Source organism: Mytilus galloprovincialis, chromosome 6, assembly GCF_965363235.1.
Source record: "Mytilus galloprovincialis chromosome 6, xbMytGall1.hap1.1, whole genome shotgun sequence".
NCBI lineage: Eukaryota > Metazoa > Mollusca > Bivalvia > Mytilida > Mytilidae > Mytilus > Mytilus galloprovincialis.
Genome location: NC_134843.1, coordinates 23,222,634 through 23,241,595, shown reverse-complemented (window position 1 = coordinate 23,241,595; position 18,962 = coordinate 23,222,634). Strand labels below are relative to the sequence as shown.

The following is an 18,962-nucleotide window of genomic DNA, read 5'->3' as shown; positions in this document are numbered from 1 at the left end:
CTTCCCCCTATTTTTCAGAGAAGGACTAATTAAATGTAAAATTTATATTAAAAGACAAAATATTACTGCAGTAAAAAAAATAACAATTCAGAAATGTGGATAATGACACCTACATGTAAAATTAAAAACCTAGCTATACTGAAAGAAATTAGATCTGAAAATATATACTACATGCAGAATTTTTTGATTATATTTAATGCAATAAAACATAGTTTATACAATTTCAATAATCTTTGTGAAAATTGATATAATTATCAAATAAATAGTATTGATCATATATATTTTATATTCTATAAAGTGTGACCAAGAGTCTCAACAAATTTCTTCAAATTAAGAGAGCCTTTAAACTCAAGCCTATGTTTCTTAGTTGAACAGTAAAATACAAAAAAGGGATTTATAAGTTTTATACCAAAAATATTGACAGAAGTTCTGTAAAAAAATATATGCTTTAAATTATACAGTAAGTGAAAGTGACACAATTTTGAATTTCAGAATCATTATTATTGTAAAGTTAAACTATTAGATTAGCTTGCACAGTAGCCCTTTGTCTTATTTCTCAGGGTATTTTATAGATTATGAAAGTAAACTTTCTGGAAAAATTGGGCTTCTTCTCTTGAACAGGTTGCTGTATCAGCTTCTTTAAATAATTACATATTTATAAACAAAGTATTGTATATATACTTTACCTGAATACTAGTAATAGGAAATGAAATGAAACTGGTGGGACAAATTTTGTGCATTTTACTTCAATAACGATCAAAGATGCTTAAATTTGACAAGAATTTGCCATTTGAATAAATTCAATTTTGTATTAAGAACACATCTCTATGAATAAACTTCTTGTTTGGCTGACTTGGCTTGATAAGCTAGTTTTTGCTCTTATTAGTTATTACTATAAAATTGAGAATGGAAATATAGCTTACTAAGTAAAGAGATAATAATATAAGCAAGATTTTATTAACTGACCTTCATTTTCTTTTTTCATATGTTTTTTTCCCACAGAATTTTCTTTGCAATGCATTTTCTATTGCTATTTTTGTGCTTTTGTCCATCCATAGAGTAGGCTATCAATAATTTGTCAGATCTGTCAGAATTTTCCAAGACGTTTAGCTTTAAACGCAATAAAGAAGATCTTTGTTTGTTGTTTCACTTTTCCAATGTGTAAATTTTTACTATGCACATGACCCTGACACATATTTTGTTATAAACGTTATGTGACGTATGTTGAAAAAAGAAAACAATTTGTCACCGTCAATTTATGTAGGGGATCAAAAGGGGTTTTAGTTACTTTAAAATACAAGTATCGTATGGAATTGTGAAAATCCACAACTTTTAATCAAAATTTCATTCATGTCTTTAATAAAATCAGTATTTTAGAGCACTTTGAAACAGGTACAATGAAAAGAAGCTAAACTTTACTGTTTTGAAGTAGAAACGTAGCTAAAACCAGATAAAAATTGACATGGCTGGTGGTCACTAAAATTGATGTATAAAAGTAAAAAATGATGGCTTCAAAACAGTGTATAAATTTGAAATAGGTTTCCCGGTTTCATTTATGATTATAACCGTTCTTTTCTGTATTTGGATACGCAAACGTCAAATTAGGAAAAATCATTTTTTTTGGCGAACAAAAACATGGCTGATTTTTTTTAGAACTGACAGGATAAAGGAATAGCAATAACAAGCTATTTTTTTGTAATGTTTGTATGTCGTAAAGAAATTATATTGGTCACAAAACCTACAAATTTTAAAATTTAATTGTAATAAAAGCATGACAAGTTGCAAAAAATACTTTAAACGTCAATCTTTTAGCCGATTGATTTGGCGGACTTTTTGACGTTACGGACGACTGTAGCGCGAGACCACTTGCACATTGTTTGGTGATTAGTCATACCGGAAGTATGTAACTTCGGAATTTCGAAATCTATATTGACTGTACCAAAAGGCGGGCAGAATTTCCAAATCCGCCATTGTAACCAGGGTAAACAAATACATTTCCGATTGACTATGGTGAACAAAAATTGCATGTACGGGGTTTGTAAGAGTGACAGTAGGTACCTAGAGAGACTCGCGGAGAAGGATGTTCACTTTATTCCGTTCCCAAAGCCATTACGGAATAGAGTGAAGTGTGAAAGATGGATAAGAGCCTGCGGACGACCTGACCTGAACGTTGAAAAAGTGACGAAATATAGCTACATCTGCTCACTGCACTTTGTAAGGGGGAACGGTCCGACTGAGGAATATCCCGATCCTATTCCTGCAGGCGCCTGTGAAGCTGAGAAGGAAAATTTCATGCTGCAGAACCGGAAAAGAAGGGCACCAATAGACCGTCCAAGCCTTGTGTGTAGGAAGGTGAAAAAACCAGGTACGAAATGTATATATAATGTAATACAATGCTTGTATTTTCGATATAAAGGTTCATTATGTTTAAATATTACTTTGTTTAAAATTTGACATGATTGACATATATCCCAATGGCACTTTTTACTTGAACATGCAGGTGCTGCATTTATACATGTTTATGAACTCATGATACTAAAAAATATTGTGTGAAATTATGTAGGAGCTATCCAAAAACAGTTTCATATTTCATACATTGAACTGTTCAAACTACAAACTTATAAAAACATCAATTTGTAAGTACAAGGCTGTTATGCCAATGAATATTGAGGCCTAAAATTAAATATTGTTTGTTTCCCCAATCCCGGCAAACCCTGCAAAATTGGTGCAGCTCATAAAATTTTATTGTCAAAACTAAGTCAAATATTATTCTATTAATTTCAAATTTTCAGGCTTGCCGGATCGTCCAATATTGTTCAAGCTTATGGAAAAATAAATTTTTTTTCCAACCTACAAATGTACCTACCCACACCTGGCTTTGCAGGGTCGGGATTGGGGAAACAAACAATATTTAATTTAGGCCTGACTGAAATAGCATAATTTGTGTAGGCCAAATAATTATGATGTCTTCAAAAGGCTGTCTAGAAAGGCTATTTTTTTGTTCTTTGACACCTTACTCAAAGAAAAAAATATAATAGCATTTCAAGACCTCATAATTATTGCGTCAAAAAAATATAAAAGCCTTTCGAGACGTCATAATTATTTGGACTAACATTTGTGTACATGTAGCTGCAGACTTAAAAAATGACCACTGTAATGTCACAATGCTTAATCACAAAATTTGGTGTTACTAATGCTAAAGGCAGTTCAACGTGCTCAAAGACATACACAAATAAAACTGACATTGAGATACATTTATATGTACAGTACCTACGGCTACCAGTCTGTCCAAATATAGTATTCACAAACAGAAAATATATGCATGACATGTACATTTACATGTACAGTATTGTGTTATTAATATCTTATGCATGTGGTGCAGTCTGCATCAAAATCCTACTGATCTAGTCCAAAGACCAATATTCCCACATTTTACATATGTTTCTAAATAAACAACAACTAACTAGTCTGATTAATTATTTATACTGGTCTGCGTCTTCAGACAAGTGGCTAAGAGTAAAGACTGTTGTGAACATATTTAAATCCACAACATTTCCCTATTTTCATGTCAGATATTACATGTAGTTACATGTATTGGGTGAAGTTAAAACAATGTCTATCAAATTGATAAACTGTAATTTTTTGTATAAATGTGTAATGTTTCATATAATAAAGCATTTCATTATTTTAGGAAAATCAGCTGATCAGGGAACAGTAGACCTAGATCATTCTTACTGTATAGTTCATGTTCCAGGTAAGATCTTTTAAAACATGTTACTGTATCTTTAGAAAATTGTTATCCTCAGTCAATACATCTTAAAATGTAAATTATTGACCTCCTTCAAACATAGCAAAGGCTACAATTAATATATTATCAATGTCCGAAAACACATTAAAATTGTCTGCACATTAGTTTCCTTTTTAAATCATTTAATTTGTTGAAATATGTTCATTATTTTATTTTATCTTAAACAACAACCATGACAACAACAAATGTGTCATAATTTCAATTATTTTGATTTTATTTTTTATATTGCTTACATGTAAATACATGTATGCATTTAAAATTTTCCAAATCACATTTTTTTTAATAAAATGATCATAAAAATGTACAATTTCGCAAATCTTATACAACATCATGAAGTAAGTGCATAAGTTGACATTACACAATGTAAAAAATAAACATGATAAATTAAAGGTCAGTGTCATATTTTACCCACCGTTTAGGCTCAACCTCGTAAAATTTAGTTTAAAATGTGACTATTTTTGAACAATTAAGGAGTAACTGTAGTATTTTTTCTCATAACGGGCCATTTTACAGTGTGCACCACATTTTTTATTTTATTTTGAATAGTTAGAAAAAAAATTTCAATTATTTCTTATAATTTAATTTGAAATTTCATTTTAAACGGGATTAAACCATGAAAAAACATTGATGACATCACAGCCACATGACAAAATTATGTCTATGGGCTGATAAACAAAAGGACGTCAGCCAATCAGTGGACGCTTTACATCCAAAATTAAATTATATCAGAATGGTAAAAATCTGTAAATATTTTTAGTATTTAGGTAGGTGAGATCCAGATAAACGAATGCATGAAATGTTGTATTTTTTCTTTTTCTTGACACGTTCTCTATAGAATATTTATCTGGCTGAAATTATAATTAAATGGATATTCTTTCTGAGCATCTGTGTTGGGCACGTTGCAGATTTTTTTGTTTTTTGCTATGAATAGAAATTATTTTCCCAAGTACATAAAATAACTTGCAGTATATAACAAAATAATCTAAAACTTCAAATTTTTACATTAAAGTATAAAAAGTTTGTATTTCAAAATATAAAACCAGTTAAAATATAAAGGGCAGATAATTCTGTTGATTTATAATAGATATAACATATTTCATTAAATAATTTTAGATTTTGAAGCAGAGATTGAACTAAGGCCTAGCGACGAAGGGAAAGTACCAGATGACATTGACACCACTATCTTTACTGCTACTCCTCTACCTGTGGAAACAAAAGGTAAATTTATATATATTTATGATGACATGGGAGCTCTATATTTCTAAATGGGCTGGAGGTTATGCGGGAAGGTGTGAAGTTTATACATCAAGCAATGACGGATCCAGAAATTTTCGTAAAAAGTAGCCGCTTCATACATGCTTCAGTGATTCCGTATATATTTAATCAACCAAATTTTTTCATCAAAAGGTGGGGGGCTGAAAAATCCTCTAATTCTGCCCCTGTTAACCTTGGCAATCAATGAAGTAGTACAGCACTGTTTTATATCTGGATATCATAATCTTAATATATTAAAGTGTCTTACATGTATATTAGAATGTTCCTTATTGCAGTGAATTTGTCTAGCCACAATTTACAAAAATGTACTTCGAAACAAAACGTTTACTTTTGAGATTGTTATTTCACTAATCAGTGAAAAACTAAACAATCACTTTCAATTGTTATTTTCAGATTTTTTACTTTGATCTATTTGCATAATGTAATTTTTCATTAGTAAAGGGGCAAAATTAAACTCTGCAATAGTTTTTAAGTAACCATCAAAATTCAACTTATTCCTTGTTCAGTGATAAACATGGTAAATAGCATTTGTATAAGTTTCATAATGTTTTGTTGAATAAAACTCAAGTTAACAGAAAGGAAACCAACAGAAAAGTGTAAAACTTAATGCCACTATATGCTACAGCGGGGGGCGTAAAAATTTGGAAAAATGTTTTTTTAACCAATAATTATCATGATAATTGTCTCAATATTGGCAGCGTTTATTTGACTATGACTTGATTTTCTTGCTTCATTTGGTTTTGGACAAGAAAGTGAAGAAAACCCCAAATAAAAGTCTTTCAAAATTTAAATATACATGTAGGGTTGCATAGAGAAAAAAGTGTTATACATGCATTTATATTTGAACTTAAATTGCAGATTCAGAATCTCAGACTTACCATCCAACTTATTCTGACAGCAGTACCAATGTCAACTTGAAGACCATGAGAAGACAGTTATTTGTTTCAGATGTGGAAAAGAAGCCTAAAGCCTATACAGGTATTTAAAAGGTCCCCCTGACCTTATCATAAGAATAAGATTGGAATGAAAGCATGGAATATTATTTTTAATCATAACATATTGGTCTATTCAATGTATGCAGATTTTTGGGATATGTTTTAGTGATTTAAAAAAAAAAAGGATTAACTCACCGGTAATTGAAAGTAGATGCAAAATTAAGATCGATAAAATAACACATTATCAGTTTTAACAGCCTCATTGTTAAATTTTCAGGAATGACACTGGATGTCTTGAAACTTGTTTTTAGTCATGTCGAGTTGAAGGCTTCTAGGATGAAGTATTGGTATGGGTCATCTAGGGTTGATGACAGCTTCGACGATACAGAGAATAATGTCAGTGGAAAGGTAAGTTATCTGTCTCATAATTCACTTTAGTTAAAACCTTACCTATATTTTATTCAAATACTCAACATAAATAGTAAGATTTCCTCAGACAGATCTGTTCTTTTTGATGGATTTTGAGCACTTATTCAAGCAATAGCCAGTGTTAATACTTTATATTAAAAATCAACACATGGTCATTTCTCAAAAACGTGTCTCTTCATTAATTTATGTCCTGCTACAAGGTCTCCATTGATACCTGTAAAAACATGAAAAATGTAACAATAAATATTTCTTGTTAGCATCAAAGTCTTTATATCAAGCATTGTTTACAACGTCCACTGGTTTTATTAGTGGATACACTGTTGGAACAGCGCCCCCTAGCGACTTGGCATAATGATTTTGTAAAAACTTATTTTTGTTATTACTGATTAGATGGTAATATGCAATTGTGATCAAATCAACCAAATATTATATTCATTATAACTTTTTATTTTTATTTTACCAAGGATGAAAAGTAACAGTTGTCAGGGTTTACTGAACACTACAATTTGTTTTTAAAAAATGTCATGTGTATCTTTATGCCAAGTCATGAGCAGAACTCGTGTAAACATACCCTACTATTATTAAAATAAATTCATCTTTTGTACAGAAATTTCTATGGAAACAAACAAAAGTTCTTCTCATATGTTATGATTAATTTAAGTTTGTGGGTAATTGTTCCAGAAAATAGTACATGTAATTTTGAAAATGTCAGTTAGGCTTTAAAGAGTATTATTCAGAATGCTTTACTTGATATGTTTAATAGATATTTTGCTCCTGGCTTTAACAAGGTAAATCTCATAAGCCAGAAAAATGATGAAAATCAGAAAAAATAAGTAATAAACAATAAAAAAATCAACAAAATTGACAAATCTCAATAGTAGTCTTTTCTTGGATTTTGTTTTACAGAAAAGGGGAGCATTGAGGGAGTTATCACTTTGGGAGGAGTACTTGATGAGCCTTGTACGACTGAGGAAGGGATTGGACACAGATGTCTTGGGAGATATGTTGTGTATAAGTTCTTCAACTGTTTCCCGTATCTTTACCACATGGATTGTGTTTTTACGGAAAGAACTGGATTTTCTTATCAAGTGGCCCACTAAAGATCAAATAAAGGAAAATATGCCTAAATGTTTTAAGTATTTCCCTAAAACCAGAGTAGTTATAGATTGCACTGAATTTTTTGTTCAAAAACCCTCATTACCTTCTGCCCAGAGAATCACTTGGTCAAGTTATAAGCATAATAATACATTCAAACTTTTGGTAGGTATAACACCAAGTGGTTCATTCTGTTTCTTGTCAAAGTTGTGGTCAGGGGCAGTTTCAGACCGCAGGATTACACAAGCATCTGGGTTCTTGGAAATGTTGGAGTTTGGCGATGAGGTTATGGCTGACCGTGGATTCACCATAAGTGATCTCCTGGCTTTAAAGGGTGCAACTCTTGCAATTCCACCTTTTGCAAATGGCAGACAGTTGAGCAGTAGAGCAGTTACAAGGACTAGGCGTATTGCAAATGCACGCATCCATGTAGAACGAGCTATAGGTGATATCAAATCTTTTCAGCTACTACAGGGCACATTGCCTCTTACTCTTAAACCCATCCTTGATGATATTATTTTTGTATGTGGTGCTTTGTGTAACTTGCGGTCTAAACTTGTGAAGTAAGATCTCTTCATTTTTGCCATCTTTGAATCAAATTTAGGTATTTCATGGCCAAAAACAGATCTCACTTAAATAAAACATTTCTTATTAGATTATCACTATTTCTGTTGAAGACACATTGGACAAATCAATTTGCATGTTCAGAAGGGACAGACAACACTTTGTTTAAAACAAAATTAAATAAATAAAGAACAAGAACATTTATTTTAAATATTTACCTATCCTGAAAAACAATAGCATTATTAAGAATACAACCTTATATTAACACTGAGAAAGGTGCTCTTAAATGGTAAGCATTCCTGCTTTAATCTCCAGTTAACCTCTTTGGGATAAGACTACTAGTGGAAAGTGATATCAGTACAAATAAACACTTTAAGGTAGTTCAGAGGTATAGAAAATAAAGATTTAACTTTGCTCTTTTCAACATGGACAGACGGACGTCTGACATTTGTATAAAATAATATGTCCAGTCATAATTTTAAGGGAAAGGGGGGGGGGGGGGGGGGGGGTGTAAAAAAATGAAAGTTCTCTATATGTCCAGTACAAATAATCTACTAAAAGAGTTATCTCCCCTTAAATGGCTCATTTAAATAATTTGTTCCTAAAAGCACCAATATTTTGTATTTGTTAAAATAGTTTTGATAATGAAGTGCATACCGGTAACTAAGTTTCCTTAAATTAAAAAATACAGTGTAAAGAATAAATTGCAAATCTTTCTCCAATTTTTCAGATTTGGGCAAAAAGAAACACCAAATAATTGATTATTTACTGTGATTGTACAAATCAAGATGGCAGTTTACCCCTGAACTACCTTAAATCATCTATAGAGAACCATTTTTTTTTAAATAACTACAAAGTATTCCATCTTAAGTTAATGAGATGTGTTATATTTGTCAATGAGTCAGTTGTGGATACAAATTGTAATGAAGTAAATATAACCAACTATACATGTATGGCACTGTGTAGTTATATTGATTTACCAGAAACAAGATTTAGGAAAATAATTATCAGATCCCGACACAACACAAATTTGAGCGAAAGCAACCAATGGAAACAATAAAGTAAACATCCAGTTTTATAGAATAATAGGTATCATTAAAATTGTGCTGAATTTTCAAAAACTTTTAAAATTCATATCTACTATTAAACCTTCATTTGTCAGCAAAAGGATTAAACAATATTAATTTAAGTGGGTCAAATGGGTATATCTGAATCATTATAATTTACTTATCTACTTGGATTTACAAAATTTATAATTAATTCAAAAAGTAAATTTGGTACATATTTGGCTATTTATATAAAGGCATCAGCCAAACAAGATTGACAGTAAATTAAAGGATGTAACAGGGTAAACCTAAATTAGGCATCAGCACAACAAGCATAATTAAATAAGCATGAATGAAAAGGGACACATGTTAACCCTCAATGAGGCATCAAACTAACAACAACGACAACAACAGTAATACAACTTATTTTAAGGGCATATGATACAGTTATGATTCCATGATAAATGTTTTATGAAAATTTGGATACAAACTAGTTTTCACCTAAGCAATTTAAATATGTCAGATAAAAATATACCTTAATGGGCTGCAGAAGGGGGGGGGGAAATATCTAAAAAAAACCAGATAAACAATATGGGCTTTTTGTTAAACAGTTCTTTGGAAAAAATAATTCAGTGTACTTTACACTATATTTATGAATTCTAAAAAAATGAATGTGGACTTTTCATTTAAATTAATAGAATTTACTCTTCAAACCTAATCAAACTGAATTAATATGCCATTGTAAAAAGGGTGGGGGGGGGCCCTTCTACTCATTTCCAAGTTAAATAACTCTAAATCATAAAAAAAAACCAGTTGAAATGCATCTTTTCCCAATATGTCACAGTTTTAAGTGTCCCATAAATAACATTGTACGTTACTAAGTTACCTCCCCTGTAACTGTATCATATGCCCTTCATATAGACATGCAGTATCATCTGTAGACATGGGTGTATAAAAAATTACAATCTTTTACAAGGTCTTAAAAATATTGTAGATTATCAACTTTAATAGGTTTTAATAAAAAACCTTTGGTGAGTGAAAATTTGTCTAGTTCTATTTGTTTGTTTTATATCGTTTGAAAATGTTGATGTTGATGACAAAGCCAGGACAAGCAAATGCTTTCTCCGGAATATGCATGAAACAATAACCATTGAAAAGTTAACATACTAGACTGTACTTGACGCAGGAATTACTCTTAAGTAGGCTAGGTCGAAATTATACATAGTGTGAGAACTGGTCAGTGCTTTTAATAATTTTGAAGAAATCTATTGAAAATTGTTAAAAAATATATTAATATTATAATACTATTAGTTACATAGTGTGTTAGTGACCTAATATGATATATACAGGGTCAGTAAATTCCATATGGGGTGAGAGCGAAGCTCGAACCCCATATGGAATTTACTTACCCTGTATATATCATATTAGGTCACTAGCACACTATGTAACGAATTTATCTTACCGACTATCTTTATGTGTTGAATTTAGACTAAAGTTGTCTTATTTGCTTTCATAACACATCTCCTTATTTCTGTATTAAAATGTTCAGGTGTTCAATTTTAAGAACCTACTTCAATTGATATGCACTAAAAAAACTAATGTAAACGATAGATATTTATAATAAACAACCTTGATATAACAATATTAAAAAGAACCTTCAATATTTGAAATAATCAAACAGTGCCTAAGTCGCAAATTCACTACTAACCTAATATTGAAATAAGCCCCGCCTCCCTACTAACCTAATATTGAATATACACGGTCTCCACGAGGTCGCTTTTAACCAATCATATTCCTAGAAATGTATAGGAGGTAAGATAAATGCATCTACAATGTACCTAAGTAAACCCACCACCCAGAAGAAAAATTAATCTTTTGCTTTAAATTAATCGTTTAAGTACCAAGAACCATTATTTTGAGTTGCATAGTATTTTGGATTGAAAAATTTTATAGATATCAAATTAATATTTAGTAAAATATTTAAAGTACCCATGGACCAATTTTTAGTAAATTTATTTTTATTAGATATAGGAAGATTTGGTATGCGGGCCAATGAGACAACTCTCCATCCAAATAACAAGTTATAAAAGTAAACCATTATAGGTCAAGGTACGGCCTTCAACACAGAGCATTGGCTCACACCGAACAACAAGCTATAAAGTGCCCCAAAATTACTAGTGTAAAACCATTCAAAAAGGGAAATTAACGGTCTTATTTTTATAAGTTCTCTTTACTCACTATTTCTAGAAGAAATGGTGCAATATAATCTGTAAAGAAGTTTTGCAGTTTCACCAGCATTCTGTTAAAAAATTCTTCATCAAAATTGACTTCTACATGTTCTATTCCATGTTTGGTGTAGAATACCAAATCACACTTTTTCATCTCCATAATTCCCATTTGTCCTTGCACTTGACAATAATACTGTGAAGAAAAATCAATATAACCATCAGAATTAGTTTTCATGTGTAATACAGATTTAGCAGATTTATTTCTTAGTGAAAACGGACACTTAATTTCAATAACTTTACTCTCATGGCATTTACATGTGATCACTCCATCTGGACTACAACCTATACATGGATACTTCGGATTTACCACCAAACCAGTTTCAGTTATACATTTATTCCTTTTCAAACCATGAGCTGTTTGGTATAGGTTCCTGGCTTTTGATTCCTTGCGTCTACCCCAGTCTAAGGCCAATTCTTGGAATTTATTCTTTACAGAAAGTGATTCACTACCTATAATTCGGCTGCAAATATGATCTGGGTCCTCATTATTCATTATAGCCTGAAAGTTAGAAGCAGTAATTAAACCTTTCCTCATAGTGAACCATAAGTTGTTGCTACTCTGGCCCTGAGTTGCTCTTGATATCAGCTTAACATCATCTGAACTGAATGATAGGCTAGCCATAAATTTATCAACTATGTCCTCTTCATTATCAATTAAACATACATACTTATCTTTAAAATACTTAGCCTTAGTAGGAATTGTTAAGTCCTGTATTGCCTCTGAATAGTCCATCTTTGCCACATCTACTGGTTCATGGGGTAGAAATTCTAGTGCTCTAGCCTCTGGATTTATCTATTCAAAAACCAAGTTGAATTATAAACAAAAGTATTAATTATATGTTTTTCAAGAAAAAATATCAATTTTGAATTTAAGAATTTGAAGAAAAATATTAACTGTATATATATGGACAATGGAAAAAGATATTAAGTATATTTTTTTAATTATGTGAATTTGGCATTTTAATGACTTCAATATTTGTGTTCACTATATGATGCATTTTCTTAAAAGTAAATTGTGAAAATTTGAAAAAGAAAATTAAGTATGAAAAAATTACACAATGTTTTAATAAGGTTTTTTTTCAGGGTTGGTATTTGTTGATATATTTTTGTTTTTGTTTACAATTTTTACTTTTACCTTTACTGGCTTTGTGGTGTTTTGTTAAAGCCAGGAGCAGAACTTATTTTTTTTATATATGAACTCAGTAACTTTCTTAAAAAACATTTATATTAGTTTTGAAATTAATGAAATGATTGCAAAATCCTATTAATGATTATTATACTTGAACAAAATTCAAAGCATAAATTTCACAAGGTAAATTGTCACCATTTTCTGTAGTATTTTTTTTTTAAATAAGAATTAATGTTGTTTAAATTCATAAATTAAAAAGGTGACACTTGGTGCATATATATAATATATATGCTGCAGACTGAAGTGCAAAAATTTAAAATAATAATTGATATTGCATTGAACATTTAAGAAAGAACACTAATGCCATAATAAATAAATTTAAGCTTTCATTGTTAACAAAAAAAAAATTATAATAGGAGTAATATTTAAGTATTAAAGTATGGTTTATTGTTTAAAAAAGGTCTTGCACAAAAGTAATTATTTTGATATTTTTTTTGCTTTTTATATTTTTGAAAATGTAATTGTTACTGTCCAATTTTATCAATCCTTAAACTTTTCAAGAATGGTTGATGTATGTTATAACTATGCACCAAGTGTAAGCACCTTGATACCTATTTTCAATGGACACGAGTTCTGCTCAAGACTTCATTTTGAGGTTTTAAAATTACATAGGAAAAAGATATCTGTACAATATGATTTCAAACCTCAAGAGGAGTCGCTAGAGGGCGCTGTACTTGAAGTATAGTGTATCCACCAATAAAAGCGGTGGGCGTGTTGTTAAATTATTTAAGAAATAAGTATAACTGTTTTGTTATTTGAAGCTTTCAGGACGTCCATCGGTAGTTTTACTGTAGCAAATTTAGTTTACCTGGCGATGCATAGCAGAGACAGGTAAACGGGTATTTGAGACAGTAAAAGTACCTATGGATGCCGCAAAGCTTCAATTACAATACAGTTATCTCTACTCTAAGGCAAAACAAGTTCATAATTAAATTTCAATGCATAAGAATTGTTGTAATACCTGTGCTAATTTACTTGCAAACTGTTTTATCTTCTCGTCTTCTGCAGCTCTGTCAACCATCTGTCTAGGATCAAAACTGGAAACCACATGGTCTGCTGATGATACACATGCTTCCATCCTCCTAATTTGGAATATTAAACATTTAAATGTATTTATTGGACAGGCATTAAATATTGGCATTGTATGTGCCCGGTATTTAGGATTTCCAAGTTTTTCAGTAGCAACAAGAAACTTCCAGAAGCGACAAGATGAATATTTAATGAGGAGTCTATTTTCAGAGAAGAAAAATGAAAACAAAGTTCTTAATTATTATTGTTATTAAAATAACTTATTCCTAATAAATATAATAAAAAAAATGAATTAAAATGGTTATTTTTAGATTAGAGGCCAGTCTGGATCCTTGTGTAACATATATATTTATTACATTGGTTGCAATGAATTACATTGATTTCTCAGTTAAATAAAAACCGAAAAATTTCACATGTGAAATAACAGTTGTTATTATTTCACTCTCTGACGTCATACAACAATAGGCGATGAACACAAATTGTGAATGCGTAGAAAAAAATATAGTTCCTAACATGTTTTGCATTAATTTCTGTAAAAAAATGCCATTTGCCAATGTAATGAAAAGAATAACTAATTAAAGACATCAAATATAAAAAAATATTCAACTCGTTGTGCGCATTCATGAATTAATGTGTTGTTCGGTCACTTGTTGAATATTTTTCTCCATTTGAATTCTTTGGTTAGTTATTCTATAAATACATGTATATACATATACTAATACTGTAATATATGAGTGAAATCTAGAATATTTTTTTATTAATGTTTGAATTTTACCAGTGCTAAAGATGAACATGATTAAGTTAAAAACCTTGGTTTGATAATTTTCATTCGTTCCACTTCTACTGGCTCATCGTGTTCCCTCTTTCGTTTCTTCCACTGGCAAGGACCATCAGTAACAGACTTCTTCTCAAATGCCTCCAACTCATATAAGCATGCTGCAACATGACGACAAGCTCCATCAGCACTGCAATTAAATTGTATTAAAGAAAGTTAGCACATGCATACATATATTATAATCATTATAGATTTTTTAAGGTTAACTAAACATTGGCATTTTTTATTGAAAGTCATCAAATTACATCAGCAGAATTTTTAAATTCCAACTGCCTAATACAAGACACAGAAGCTTGAAAACCAACCTTGAGTTTTGACTTTAAATCCACCTATACTTAAGGCTGTTATACAAATGTTCTTACAAAATAGTTTAACCCCACCACTTGGTTTCTGTGCATGTCCCAAGTCAGGAATATTTAATAAAATGGTCATTGTTTGTTGAAATATTTCATATTTGGTTTTCCTTCATTTTTTTTTTTAAATAAATCAGACCATGAGCTGTATTCTATGGATTGTTTAAAAATTTGTTTTACATTTGTCATTTCAAAAAATTTATAGCTGACTTCCCTTAGTTTTTTTTCTAGATGTTGAAGATTGTATCTATAGTAAGATGATGATTTTGCTGTCAATTTGTCACTTGTGGAGAGTTTTATCAATGGCAATCATACCACATCTTCTTATTTTCATATAACAATAGAAAATACAGTGGGTCAAGAATTTGACAAATATAATAATTTTATATTTACCCTCCTGGACATTCACAGTAAGCTGCTTTAACATCACCTAGAGTCTTGTCTACAACAAACCAGCACTGGTAGGTCATCTTCCCAGTCAACGTCTTTGCCCTCTGTGTTGGTCTCACCTTTCCAATAAAAACACAAACTGAGCTGTTAACCTTAAGATAGTTGACTTTCAGTTCCTGGACATGTCCATCATAAAACAAGCGGTAGTCCTCTGCACTCTTATAAGCTTTCAACTTCCTCTTATCATAATCTGAACGTTGCAACAACAAATAATTGAAGATGTCGTACAAGGAAAAGTCAGGTATACCAGAAAAATCTTCATCATATCTGAAAAAAATAAAAGTTTAACATTAATCAACACTACATAATGCATTGCTGGTAAGAAATTAATGGATTTTTCTAGTAAAACAAGAATATGTCCTAAGTACACGGATGCCCCACTCGCACTATCATTTTCCATGTTCAATGGACCATGAAATGGGGTAAAAAATCTAAATTTGCCATTAAAATTAGAAAATCATACCAAATAGGGAACATGTGTACTAAGTTTAACCTGAAACTCCCACTTTCATTTTCTTTGTTCAGTGGACCGTGAAATTTGTTTATCCGTACATTTTTGTTCCATGAGTTGAGTTTTTTGGCAAAGTGTCTCAACCCCCCCCCCCCTTTCTTTTATTTATAAATCATTTTTATCCAATGGCATACTGTCTTGAATGCCTTTTTTTAAATTTCACCATTGTCTTGTCAAATGGGATCTCCCTTTATAGTATTGTTTCAGATTGACAGGAATAATCATATTTTTAAAAAGGTGCCATAATATGAGTTTTAGGAATAATTTCATTAATAGGCAGCAACCATTTCATTTTCGGGAGGGGGGGGGGGCTAAGGTTTTTTTTTCATCTTCGGCCAAAGACAATTTATTTTTTTGGCAACAAGGCGAAAACAATTTTTTTCTTTCAATTTTAGCATTACATTAAGTGGCAGTTGAGGGTGAAACACACAATTTTTTTTCTCAGTGTCAAAAACAATTTTTTTTTCTCCATAGACTGGAAACAAACTTTTTTTCCAAAAAAATCCATAGCCCCCCCCCCCCCCCCCCCCCCCCCCCGAAAATCAAATGGTTGCTGCCTTACTGCTAGATAGAAAAATATATTTTAGTAATTTGCTTCAGACACAAAGAAAAAGAAGCATGACCCTCATTTTGACTCCTTTTACTTTAGGAATCCCATTACTTAAGGGTTATGGTTTGATTATGGTTAGGGATAAAACTGTAGGTTTTCAAGTTAATGGACTAACATGCAATATGTACAGTTCGGTACTATTAATGTAAGAGTGAGGGTTTTAAGATTGGAGTAAAAGACTGGTGAGCACTATGCTGTATATGGTTGGGGTATGGCCTAGTCAAAATAATTGTGACTTCTGGCAACGCTTTTTAAATGTTTTTCTTGGACAGTCCAAAAAAAAAATTAGAACAGCCTTACCAGACATCATAATAATTTGGACTGCCAAAAAAAAAATTAAAATAGCTTTGCCAGATGTCATTATTATTTGGACTAGGGTATGCCCTACATATGAAAGTATTGTGTAAGTTAACATATTTTCAGGTACTTTTAAATTGTGAGAAGGATTGGATCTAAGTTCAAATGGTTATAGATTCTAGGGAATACAGTGTTTACTTCAGGTCATGCCTTTATGGGTTAGGCAAATTTAAAAAATACAGTAAGGTTTAGGGTTCATTTATGGTATGTATTGTTAGCATATTATATGATTTTCTAGTTTAAAGTAAGGTTTAATATTTAGGGATACTGTCAGGGTAGGAATATGGGTTAGTTGGGTACATTTTTATATATGTTGGGGGCTCTTCAATTAAAAGAAAGCCGAAAATATTATTTTCTGACTTATTTTGTCAGTATAACTCATTCAAACGATAAAGGATATAATAAAAAATCTTAGTCAGGTAAAGGTACGAATTTTGGTTAATTTTAGGGCAAGTGTATTAAGGACATACATATTCTACGTTGATAGCCCCTCGTTGGGACCCCCTAGTAAGAAAAGGTGAAAAAGCCGGTTTAAAGAAGTATGCAGAGGGGCGTAAAAGTCATAGAAATGAATGAAAAATTATCTAAATTACCCTCCTATGGTAAACGGGTCAGAAAAACTACAACCGGCTCTTCTCAGGCGATCTTGTATGGTAGAGTCTACGTCGTCTGCTAGAAAATTGGGGTCATACGGAATGTTCAATTTTTCCACCGCCTCAGCTAAACTGGCCAAATCTTTCTGTTTGTAACCATTTGCCACTATACCTCTATCTCTCAAATACAACTGAATCTTTGGAATTGTCAAAGATTTAAATGATAACATCGTTATAGTAGTATTATAGCAGAATGAAACAAGTTGTGTTGGGCAATCGCTATGGTAAACAAGCAAAAACTGTGACGTCTTTTGCCCCACCTATTTCCGGTCGATATATTTTGCAGATTTGAAAGCGAAACGCCATTTAATGTGCAAGTGGTCTAATACGGCCGTATCGAAGGACTTGCTTTCCAACGGGTTTATTAAATGTTATTAATTAAGTTCATTTTCCATTTCTAATTCCTTAAAATGTCAATGTTCTACCGCCTGGACTACGCTCATAGGGAAATACCCCAAAACGGTACCCCAAGAGGGAAATTCCAAACACTTTTTTTTAACAATGTTTGTTACATATAGTTTTTAATTTTTTTAATTTTTTATCGATTTCAGTATAAAACCAACATACGTATAGTGTCTTGAAATATGAAATTTATTTGTATTCGGTAGAACCTCGCATTTCCCCCGTTTCTAAGCCTCATACAAATAAATTTCATATTTCAAGACACTATACGTATATTGTAACATAAATTGGATTTTTTCCTTTGATGTTTTTATGAAATAATTTGCTTAAAAAGTGTGGTGAGGGAAAACCATGGTATATTATATGCAAATTTATGTTGTACCATACTTTGCTAATTAAATATGCAACTCGACTAGAATCCAAAGGGAAAAAGGCGGAGCTTCAGCCATGGTATAACATATTCATTTTCATGTTATTCCATGGCTGAAGCTCCACCAATATTGTCTAAATGTACACTGAACAAAACCCATAGATTGATACTATATATACGCGATGGAAACCCTGGGTCTCAGATGTTTCCCAATGTTAGCCAAAAATGACAAGTAGCCTTATATTTATATAGTCTGTATTGTTAATCAAGCTACGGACCGCATCAAACGAATGTACATACCATGTATGAACTAATCAAAAGCTTTCGAAATTCACGTCAATTGGTTTTATCTGTTATATCGGTTGTCTTATGGTATGGTCGCCGAAAGCTACTAAAAATAGTTGTTAATATAAAAAAGAAGATGTGGTGTTAGTTCGTCTTTCATTGACATGACTTAAAAATCAAATGCTATTTTCAGTCGATTTTGAGGGTAGAAATTATTCGGTTCATCTATTAGATCTATGGACATGAGATTTATGAATTTAAACATGAGAATAACCACGAGTCTTATGATTTTATGTGATAAAGCGTGAGAATGAAACTTATGAGAAATTCTATAACAAATATGAGATTAACTTTATTTGAGTGTGAATGCAAGTTAATATTGTTTAAGCATACAGACTGCGAGGCATTGTGTCTCCAAAGATGTATGGAGTTCATTTCCTGAAACAACTGAAATGTCTTTGGATATCGTTTGTGGGTT

At 31.4% G+C, this 18,962-nt stretch overlaps 2 protein-coding genes across 4 annotated transcripts; one reads left to right on the top strand and one right to left on the bottom strand.

The window, feature by feature from the left end:
- Positions 1–1,865: 1,865 nt before the first annotated feature.
- On the top strand, positions 1,866–13,956 carry LOC143079205 (uncharacterized). Of its 2 annotated transcripts, none has more exons than XM_076254433.1 (6): positions 1,866–2,365; positions 3,692–3,754; positions 4,922–5,026; positions 5,942–6,061; positions 6,296–6,426; positions 7,354–8,584. In XM_076254433.1, exons 1-6 carry the CDS (start codon positions 2,008–2,010, stop codon positions 8,107–8,109), a joined length of 1,533 nt encoding a protein of 510 aa, XP_076110548.1. In that variant the 5' UTR covers positions 1,866–2,007; the 3' UTR covers positions 8,110–8,584. The 2 variants fall into 2 exon arrangements, with proteins under 2 accessions (XP_076110548.1, XP_076110549.1); XM_076254434.1 differs by lacking the exon at positions 7,354–8,584 and adding an exon at positions 13,638–13,956 and having other exon boundaries at positions 1,877–2,365.
- Positions 4,865–17,697, bottom strand: LOC143079204 (uncharacterized). Of its 2 annotated transcripts, XM_076254431.1 has the most exons (6): positions 17,368–17,697; positions 15,240–15,563; positions 14,468–14,623; positions 13,591–13,711; positions 11,391–12,233; positions 4,865–5,011 (listed from the first exon to the last, which is right to left on the bottom strand). In XM_076254431.1, exons 1-6 carry the CDS (start codon positions 17,595–17,597, stop codon positions 5,000–5,002), a joined length of 1,686 nt encoding a protein of 561 aa, XP_076110546.1. In that variant the 5' UTR covers positions 17,598–17,697; the 3' UTR covers positions 4,865–4,999. The 2 variants fall into 2 exon arrangements, with proteins under 2 accessions (XP_076110546.1, XP_076110545.1); XM_076254430.1 differs by lacking the exon at positions 4,865–5,011 and having other exon boundaries at positions 10,982–12,233.
- Positions 17,698–18,962: the final 1,265 nt, after the last annotated feature.